At 47.4% G+C, this 10,631-nt stretch overlaps 1 protein-coding gene and 1 long non-coding RNA gene across 3 annotated transcripts in view; both read right to left on the bottom strand.

Annotated features, from left to right (window-relative positions):
- The window catches only part of LOC126384516 (uncharacterized), a 632,363-nt gene that overhangs the window by 368,356 nt on the left and 253,376 nt on the right, over positions 1–10,631 (bottom strand). The window lies entirely within an intron of this gene.
- On the bottom strand, positions 5,415–8,967 carry sox4a (SRY-box transcription factor 4a). The gene has a single exon (XM_050035531.1). The coding sequence runs from the start codon at positions 8,501–8,503 to the stop codon at positions 7,385–7,387; it is 1,119 nt and encodes a 372-aa protein (XP_049891488.1). The 5' UTR covers positions 8,504–8,967; the 3' UTR covers positions 5,415–7,384.

Below are 10,631 nucleotides of genomic sequence, written 5' to 3'. Positions count from 1 at the left end.
TGGACCCTGATGAGGACTGTTGGTCCACTGATGGACCCTGATGAGGACTGTTGGTCCACTGATGGACCCTGATGACGACTGTTGGTCCACTGATGGACCCTGATGACGACTGTTGGTCCACTGGGAACAGTCTTAGTCGTGGGGGCAGCCCTAGAAAACTTAATGACTCCGGCCACAGCAGAGATATATGCCCAGTAATGTTGTACAGTCACTAAATCATCATCACCATCAGTCACTAACATCTAAACACCAGGATTTATTCTAACCTGCTCTGTAATGTGTTTACAACTGTTGTCCTGCTACGATTAGTCAATGTGTGTCAGTCCACAGTTTATCTGCTGATGGAGGATTAATGGGGGCACTACCCTGTTTGTCCGGCTGAGAGCCCCCAGGGCAAATATGTCCTATACCCCCCCCCCCCCGCACTGCCAGACATCATTTAACCCTGTCCTGTAACTGTCCACTATTGGATTGTGCTGTAATGTGCACTGTGCATCTCCCATCACATAGGTTAGGCAAACAACTGTGATCATTACTCCATGCACTACTGTCTTAAACACACACACACATGCACTTAACACACACACACACACACACACACACACACGTAACACACACACACCATCCCAGACAGCCGCTGTCCAGCCCTCCCTGTGCTGAAACAGGGCATCAGCAGGAGCTCCAAACAGTATTTAATCCTCACAATAATTAGCTCAGCAACATCTCACAGTCTGATACAGTCTGCAGTTACCTTTATAGTCCACATTTAGCAGCAGACATCCTCGGGTCTCCCACAAACTATCTTTACATTACTTTTCCTCCACGACTACAAAGCTCTCAGTCCCTCCTCTGAGACTAAATGTCTCGTTACTGACTCCGGAGCCAGAGAAACTCTTTCCTTTAAGATGTTATAAGTTATTTCTATAAAAAGAAACTTTATTTTAAAGCAGCTCACGGACACATTGCTTCAAAATAAAAGTATAATACAGCAGGTTATTATTAGGTCAGAGGTGGTTTCAGCCTACCTGCCAGAGTCCTGCTTTCTTCCACTTCTCCGACTTTTACGCACAAACATCCTGAGACCAGCTGCCTCCCCTTTGTCTCCTCTCACACTGCTCGGGATGAAAGTTCAGTCTCTCTCCTCAAACTTTTCATCTCCACACCTCTGTCGGATAAACGACACCAATCTGCGTGTTTCATTCGAGCCTCCGAGCTGCAGAGACTTCAGGAGCGCAACTGGCTGCAATCAATGAAACAAAAGTTGGGCTGTATGCCATGACAGCGGTGTTTGTGTATTTCTTTGTCTGTGCACGCCGTGTGACTTTGTGTCCCGCCTTCAACTTCACCGGCAGCGTGCAGAGAAATCACTTTAAAGCTCCTATATGCTGCCTGTAGGGAGTGTGAGTGTGTCTGTGATGTTCAAAGGCGCGTTTATACGGACTTAATGGCATCTGTATCTCCTCTACTATCAATACCATATGTTCTACAGTCTTCATGTAATATTCCCTCTGAGACTCAGAGAGTATCAGCTCAGCCTGTAGCGCTGATCTCTGCTCACTTTATTCTATGTTTATCTTATATGTTATCACTGTAATGTTCCTGGGGACTCTCAGGAGCTACCTGTCTTGTGACAGTATAAATAAAACCGTTACCTGCTCTCATGCAGAGGAAATGCACTAATATGTAGAATATTAAATAAAAACAAAGTGGCATGGCTGCTGAGAACACCCACAAGAGACATATATGGAGAAACCGTTTTAATATGCACAGTGACGTCACTAATGTGGAACACAGTGGTGAAGTAATGATGTCATTTTAAAGTATAAGTACCAATACAACAATCTAGAAATACTCCATCACAATCAAAAGCCCTGCATTTAAAGTCCTGTCTAAATAAAAGAACAAAAGTATTGTAGGCAAAATGTGCTTCAAGTGTTCCTGGTTTGAACCCAGGGTGGGGGGGCCCTTCTGACATGTTCTCCCCGTGTCAGCGTGGGTTTCCTCCAGGTGCTCCAGCTTCCTCCCACCGTCCAAAGACATGCAGGTTAATTGGTGACTCTAAATTGTCCATAGGTCTGAATGTGAGTGTGAATGGTTGTCTGTCTCTATGGCTCCTTTCACACTGCCAGATTTTCGGCGAATGTTGGGCCGTTTTGCCGGCAAGCTGCGAGCGTTTAGACACACAGAGCCGGATTGGCGAGTTGATCCGAGGTGTCCAATTTTCCGTCTCGTAGGGTAGACATATTGGTGGAACCCTTTTAGTTTAAACAGACCGAGGCGGCCTTCCACAACGGGAGGGGCTGTTGATGACTTGTGGGAGGAGCTGTTGATGACGCCGCACGTGTGACCCACTGGCGGTGGATAAACAGGAAACAGCTGATAGCAGGAATTAGCGAGCAGCTAGTAGCAAGAGGGAAACACAAACCTGACAGACACTGTAAAGATGAGCAACTGGGGAGACAAGGAATTGCGCGCCCTCCTTGCCCTCGCAAACGAAGAGGCCATTAACCGTCAGATGACGGGGATGATGAAGGACGGGCCGACTTATGAGAGAATCACACGTGTTTTCGCCTCCTGCGACCCCCAACAGGATAAGTGGTTACGGAAAAATGAGTGAATGTACGTAGAGTATCAAAGGTAAAAGTTCTGCAGAAAACAGCTCCTGTGACTGATGTTTCACTCTATGTATTATTATCTTGTTACAGGTGCAGACAAGTTGTTTCAAAGACTGTACACAAGATTCATCTGAGGGGCCATGATGATTGATGAGGTAGAAAAGAGGGGCTCTCCTCGCAACTCCTCCTCACTGTGACCTCGTCACATGTCCACGTTTGGTCATGGACTTTCCACGTCCACATATGGCGTCCAAGGTACCCTGGGTGTGTTGGTTGTTGACGTTCTGGGACGCCGTGTCAACTTCAGCCTGTTACATGCATTGTCTGTTTTCAAAATACACTTCTGTTTTCACAGGAAATGTACAGTTTGCATACAGTCTCTTTCAAAATAAAAGCACTACGTCGGTATAACACTGCCAACTGATGTTTTTTTTCCTTCAACAACAAACACACGTGGTTGGGTTTAGGACCTTACAGGATGCAAACACTGCTCTCTCAGATGAAGGTCAGTATTTGTTGGACCCATCCACCACCACTTGTCCCGCCACATTCCCCCGTTACACAATAACAGCAACCGGCCGCATATCATACCAACATTAAAGGACGCCGTTTTTCGTTGGTTTCTGACGCTGCAAGTCACTGCCCAAGCACCAGATTTCGACGACTTCAGAATGAGACCGAGCTCTTCCTCGAATTGTTGCTTTTAGTAAATTTTGGACAGTTGGACCTCTTTGGGCGTCAGATTAGTTCAGTTCAGTTCATTCATTCATCCATTTTCGTAACCACTTATCCTGTTTGGGGTCACGGGGGGGATCTGGAGCCTATCCCAGCTGACACTGGGTGAGAGGCAGGGTTCACTGACACATAGAGACAGACAACCATTCACAATCACATTCACACCAAGAGTCACCAATTAGGGGTGCCCATTAGCTCACCTGGTAGAGCAGGTGCCCCATGTACAAAGGCCCTGTTTCCAAGCCATGGCCCTTTGCTGCATGTCATCCCCTCTCTCTAACGTGCCCTATGGATTAAAGGCAACAAAGCCCTTAAATATCTTTAGAAAAAGAGTCACCAATTAACCAGCTTATCTTTGGACTGTGGGAGGAAGCTGGAGCACCTGGAGGAAACCCACGCTGACACAGGGAGAACATGTAAACTCCACACAGAGGGGCTGTAGAGTTGTGTGAGAGTTTATAAACTGGGTTTTTGATATAGTTTTGCTGTTGTTAAATGTGAACCCTGATGACCCCAATTAATGATACGTGTTCGCCTTTTTTGGACTCTCCATTCACTGTGAAGGAGATGCAGGGAAATCAAGGTTTTCTTTACAATTGAAAGGTCACATGTTGTAAAATTGATAAATGGTAATTTTATTGGTGCAGTGTTTCTTTAATTAATTGTCTGTACATGGTTAGTGTTACTGCTCAGGGAACAAAACAGACTATGTGAGTAAGAAATGGGCTTTAAGAGAAGAATCCAGCTGATGTTTTACGTTTCTGTAAATCAAATTAATTTCATATAAAACTTCAAACAACCCTGTGACAGTTTTTCAGCTGAAAATGTGGATGCTTTGCTGTGAGCTGCAGCACTGTAACTGTATCTGTATTTTTGTCCTGTGTCTTATTGACGTGATCTCAGTCTGACTCACACAGGTTAACACAGGAAACAAATAAGCTGCAGGGATCATCCACGAGGGTCAAGTGTACCTCCAGCCCTCTCATGAATGCATGTATGAACGTGTGTGTGTGTACGAGCAGAGCATCCACATCTTTTAATCTCTGCGTATCCCTCAGACTCCGGGATTGTGATTGGACTTTTTTTCCTCTGGATCAGGGACACCTCGAACACACCTCACACACTATTTCCTGTGTGATGTCAAGCTTATTGCAGACATCTGGGGGCCGGCGTCTCGTCTTTGGGATGGTGTGTGTAATGACCATGCCTTATCTTTCTCATTACCCGGCCCGACATGTCAGAGGAAAGCTGGAGACGACTCTGCTCTCCTGACAGAGAGAGAGATGGAAATAATTACCAATGTCTCTTGTGGAATAGGGCGTAAATTGATACACACTAAATACTGTACCTCAGGGGTCTCTGTCTCTCTTTCTGTGTCTCTTTCTCGTCAGATGCACGAGACAAATGAATGCATCCAGAAGGAATTAATTGGATTTGGGAGCAGTCTCCTGCACGATCCACCAGGACAGACAAACACCCCCCTCTGCACCTTCTCCTCCCTGCCTCCCATTGGCACACTCACCCACAGACAGACACACACACCTCCTCCTCCTCCTTTATTCCAGTCATGCCTTGCAGAAATGTCTGACGCCCCCCTTACCTACCCCACCCCGATGGATCAGTCTGTCCCACACACACACACACACACACACACACACACACACAGACAGCGGATTGCAGCCTCTCTCTTGGATACAGTGTTTCCATGGCAGCCACGTTTTCTGCACGTGTAGAATCAGACGGAGTAAGAGAGGGAGAAAGAGACCACTCCTATCGATTCACTGGCTGGTTATTGATTCACAGTCTGCAGCTGCACACTTTACACACAGCCAACACACACACATTCACGTGCACGCGTGCGTGGAGTGTAAACATCCGACACCAGATTGGATCTTTTGAATGAGGCGTAGCTGTGGAATGTGATAATGAAGGCTCACCTTCTCTCCAGCATGCGTTCACCTCTGAAAAAGGGGGCGTCACCGTGTGTGACTGCTCCTCGTCTGCTTTAACACTGGAGGCTAGATTTGGTTCAGATGATTAAGAAAAAACCACAGGACATAAACAGGTTGTACTTTTCAGTTCCAGCTGATTTTATTTCCTTCTTGGAAGAAAAGAAAAACAAATTAAAAAAAAAAAAAACGACAATCTGTACAGAGGTCTGAGAGGCAGTGATTGACCCAAACATTGGCTGGTTTTGAGCTATAAACATCAAAATGATATTGGCATGATTGGACAAAACATGATCATACACAGCATATTGCACAAATGAAAAAAGAAAAGAAGGACGATAGAAAAGATGTCTCGAAGGTAAAAAAGAAAAAGAAACTCCTGGACCACAATCATCTTCAACATAAGGATGTCCAAAGATGGCTGTCCTAGTGCCTGTCGTTGATCATCATCATACATAAAACACACAATCTTTGCTTATAGTACAGTCAGTTTACATAAATATCTTCATGTTATTATTCTTTTAAAAATCTTAAACACAACAGCTATAGCTACATATACCTGAATCTGAAATACAAATGCTATTTGCCATGCCATAATATAGGAAAACAATTAGCCTGCTATACTTAGCCAACAGGTACAGAAAGGTTAAATACTATTTTTTTTAATGCAATTTGCGCAATAACAGATGAAGCACTTCAAACATCTCCCTCCCTCCAAAGTCTAGGCAAAGTGGAATGAGTGTGAAATTCCATCCAGTGGTTCAAATAAAACTTATCTTGATAAAAAGCACACAGAGGTATTAGCTCTATCCAAACAGTGACTCTCTGGGATCTTTCACTCATATACTTTAGGTCTATGTGTACTGGAAACAGTCACCACTCAGACTGGGAGCCTGCAGTGGTGCTTTGTTTACTTGGCTGGTGAAACTGGAGTCACTGTGCCATTAAGAAGCATGTGGGTAAATACTGTAAACACTGTGTGAGGTCAGATTGTGCCAAACAAACCCCCCTCTGCACGTCTAAACACCAATGTAGATCCAAACAACAATGTTGTAGGCTACCCACTCGCCGGAAAAAAACACCCCTTTCTATAGATTTTGTACAAAAATACAAGTAGAAAATCATGACACACTCAAATCTCCTTAAAAGAGAGAAGTCAGACATTTTAAATAAGATACACTTCTAGCCCTTCCGCGCTGGATACAGACAGGTGTATGTGCACAAACACAAACGAGACCTGTACGAGAACAATACTTCTATGTATAAAAAAGTTTGGCCGGTATAAATACATCAATATAAAAAACGTCATCTGACACAGAGGAACTACAAAGTTGAAGCACTAGGCAGAAAGGATGCGCGTCGGGGAACATTGGTCCTGAATTGTGCACTGAGTGTTTAAAAAGGTTCAGAAAAGGGTTTCTGAAGTTTGAGTCAGTCTTTGTTTTTTTAAAGTCCTGCCGTTGAAAGAGAAGCTGGTGATAGTGAATTGTGTCCTATGGTCACACAAATTGCGTAATTACGCAGCAATGAACATTTTTACGCATTTAACAACAACAAAATCCTCCTTATCTCGGAGGGCATGCGTGTTGATATTGAAACTATTTTGAGTTTGGAAAAAAACTACACCTGAATAGCAACTTGATGGTCAATGTGAATATCTTTAACAAAAGCCAACATGACGAGCTGTCCAGTAAATGTCCCTTTCCCGACCCAAAATAACATTAAGATTCAAAGTTCGGTCTCAGTCCTCATCCGCTGCGGATTGGTTTGAACATTTGAGCTGAAGTCCGTGTTTCACTGCTCTCTGCTTACATTCACTCCTCCTCCGTGTCCAAATGCAAACTAAGCATTTCCCCCGTCTGCGCGTTCCCGTCAGGCGCACTGAGCGCTGTCCAAGTCTGTGAGCGGCGCGTACCTGGGCTCAACGCGCACACAGGCCACCTTTTCTTTCCTGTTTTCACTCTCCCTTATTTAGTGAAAGAATGGCGGAAATATTCTGGTCTGGACGCACGCGCCCTGTCTGAGGGGGGTTGAACAGTTCAAATCGTGGGGGGGCGCCGCGGCTCCTCTCCACCGTGCTCCTTTTCAGTAGGTGAACACCAGGTTGGAGATGGTGGACTCCAGCCAGTCTCCTGAGATCATCTCGCTGACCTCCGGGGTGCAGTAGTCGGGGAAGTCGAAGTGAGATCCCGCCCCGCACTCCCCGAAGCTCCAGTCCAAGTCCCGGTCCAGCTCCGCGTCGGAGAAGCCCATGCCGCCCAGGGACATGCTCTCAAAGCCGGGGCTCGGGTTCAGCTCCAGCCGCTCGTCTTCAAACTCTTCATCTGATGATGAGGATGACACGGATGAGGAAGAGTGGGAGGCTGACGGTGTTGGAGAGGAGGCGCGAGCGTACCTGAGGCGCGCGGTGTGTGATGACTCGCTGCCCGCCGGGCTGTGCTCCTCGTACAGGCTGAGCGGGTCGCTGGACTCCGCCGAGCTGCTCAGGGTGGGACTGGCCGGGACTCCCACGGAGGGAGGCCCGCTCTCCAGGCTGCCTGCCCCGCCGAACATGTGGCCGCGCCTCGCCTCTCCGGTGCGCTTCTCCGGGATCTGTCTCGCCCCAGACACTGACCTGGATTTGAAGAGCGCCTGGTGGTCACCGGGAGACGCATAGTCTTGCCCCGCAGCGCTCTTCACGCCCCCCTGCTTGTGCGTCCTGCTTACTCCCTTGGACGCGGGGCTCCTCTTCACACCGCCGGCTTTGGCGCTGCGCTCCCCGCTCTTCTCCCCGCGGTCCGTCTGCTTACTCGCCCCGCTGCCCGACTTGACCTTCTTCCTGGGCCGGTACTTGTAGTCTGGGTAGTCGGCCATGTGTTTGAGTCTGAGCCGCTCCGCCTCGCGGATGAACGGGATCTTGTCTGTGTCTTTGAGCAGCTTCCAGCGCTTCCCCAGCCGCTTGGAGATCTCCGCGTTGTGCATGTCCGGCGACTGCTCCATAATCTTCCTCCTCTCGATCTGAGACCAGACCATGAAGGCGTTCATGGGTCTCTTGATGTGCCCCGTCGGAGTTTTGCACCACGCCAAGTCGCTCCGCTCGCCGGAGGAGGGGGACTCGGGGGTCGGAGACACATCCATCTCCAAGTCCATTTCTCCCGTGTCCGTGGAGTCCCCGCCGGGAGAGTGAGCGTGGGCGCTCTCTGTCTGGCTCATGTGCTGCACCATCCTGTCCTCAGAGTGTCTGGAACACTGCTCTGTTCAGTGCTGTGACAAAGTTTAAGTGCGCAAAAATGCCTATCAGGCTTCACAAGAAATATTCCTCACTGTGTCTTTAAACCAGACCACTGATGATGATGATGATGATGATGATTACAGGGCTAGAAAAAAGTTCATCCAAGTCTCTTCTGCGTTTTGGAGACGCCTGGTCTCAACTTTCACCAGTGCGCTTCACGGAATCAAAAAATAAATCCCGAAACTATTTAACAGCAACTTTCAACTGCCTGTGCGGCTGAACACGCGCCCCGCGAGCCTCAGTACGCGCCGCTGTGGCCAACAGCAGTGCGAGTCCCTTATGTGAACCTGGCTGTCTGCAGCGCAGCTTGTCTGTGCGGTTGAGGAACCATGTGGCTGAATGGAGCGGCTGCGCTGTCTCATAGTCTCCCTGTTTCCTGAGCGCTCTGTAATATTACTGTAAACACAACAACGAGAACCGCGCTGCTTTATACCCTCATCGCGAGATATAAGAGCCAATCAGCTTCTGTCTCCATCCTGATTTTTCACCGAAGCCACGCCCCCGGCCTCCCATTGGCGGAATAAAAAAAACGGGTAATAATAATAATAATAATGTGCAGTGAGGATCGGTGTGTCTGACCTCATTCCTGTCAGACTCCACTGGAGGAAAGACGAACTTGGTGTGTGTGTGTGTATATATGTGTGTGTATGTGAGTGTGTGTATTAAAGGAACACAGTGTCCTTTCCCTGGCTGCACGGGGAAGCTTGCAAGGATATACTTAGACCTTCATTACTTTCATGTGGATGAGTATTGACTAAATTTAGGTTATGCGTAATAGGGGGGCAAGGAAGTGCTGAGAAAACACAAAAGCAGCCACAACATGTTGTGTTAGTCACACTGCAGTGTGGTGAGCAGGGACGGAGCTGCACAGTAAACCCACCCAAACACTGCTCACACAACCTGTTATTTACAAATCATTACATCACAGCAGGAAGTATAAACAGATGCATGTGAGGTGAGGATCTTTTTCTTTGCACTCTACATCAGAGCATTACGGTCAACCAGAAACATGGACACTGATAATTATGAGTGTTTTGTGCAGGAGTGTGTATCAGGGCCCACACGGGGGACAGCACACACACACACACACACACACACACACACACACACACACACAGCAGCTTCCTGCTCCACAGATATTCCTCCTCCTTCACAGCCCCATTATGTTAACACGTCCATGTCATGTAGGATCACGTTACAGCCTGTGTCGCTAGATGTCAGGCTAGAGCCAAAGGGAGCTGACGAGGCTGTGTGTGTGTGAGTGTGTGTGTGCTCACACGCACGCCGGGTTTATCTCCCTCCTGTAAATGCCTGCTTTGAGCTGCCATCATTAAATCATGCAGGTGATGTCACCGGCTGAAGTGAGAGACTGAAGTGCTGATAAATAGAAAGTGAACTTCAGCTGAGGGTCACCGAGGAGAAATCAGACGCCAACAGAAGTGAAAATTAACCCCCCAAAAAAACTATTTTTCTGATGATATTTTAATGTACTGTAACATCACTTCAGTTATACACTTGTGGTGTCTATTCTTAATTCATGACATGATCTATGTCGGGATAAAAAAGGCATAAACTCTTTAAAATTTCACAACTCCAACCCCTTCACCCCCCTCGGTGCTTACATAAATCAAACACATAAATAATAATGAGCTCCTTCATCAGTCTATATCTTTAGCTGTCCCAGTTACAAGCGTACACCTGCCACTGGATTAGTTTGCTATCTGCCTTTATCTCAACACACACACACACACACACACACAGAGGCATGCATGCGGGGTTTGTTTAAACAGGTGTAGCAGGTATACCTGTAATCTTATCTGATGTGTGAGGAGCAGCTGTCAGGTAGCTTTCCACTCTGTCAGCAGCAGATGCAGGGCTATGGCAGCACTGGGACGCCGAGGCCCCGTCACGCTGGCCTATCGCTCTGTCATCTTCAGAGCTGCCGCAGCCATGTGTTTACCCCAAATACACCGGCGCTTTGTCTCAGCTCTGTTGACGCCTAAAGGGATGGTGTCATTATGAGAGAGTGCTGTTGGGAGACTGGGGCTCTTACAGCGACTC

This window comes from Epinephelus moara, chromosome 22, assembly GCF_006386435.1.
Source record: "Epinephelus moara isolate mb chromosome 22, YSFRI_EMoa_1.0, whole genome shotgun sequence".
Lineage (NCBI taxonomy): Eukaryota > Metazoa > Chordata > Actinopteri > Perciformes > Serranidae > Epinephelus > Epinephelus moara.
Note: the sequence above shows the minus strand (reverse complement) of the source record. Positions and strands in the feature narration are given on the sequence as shown.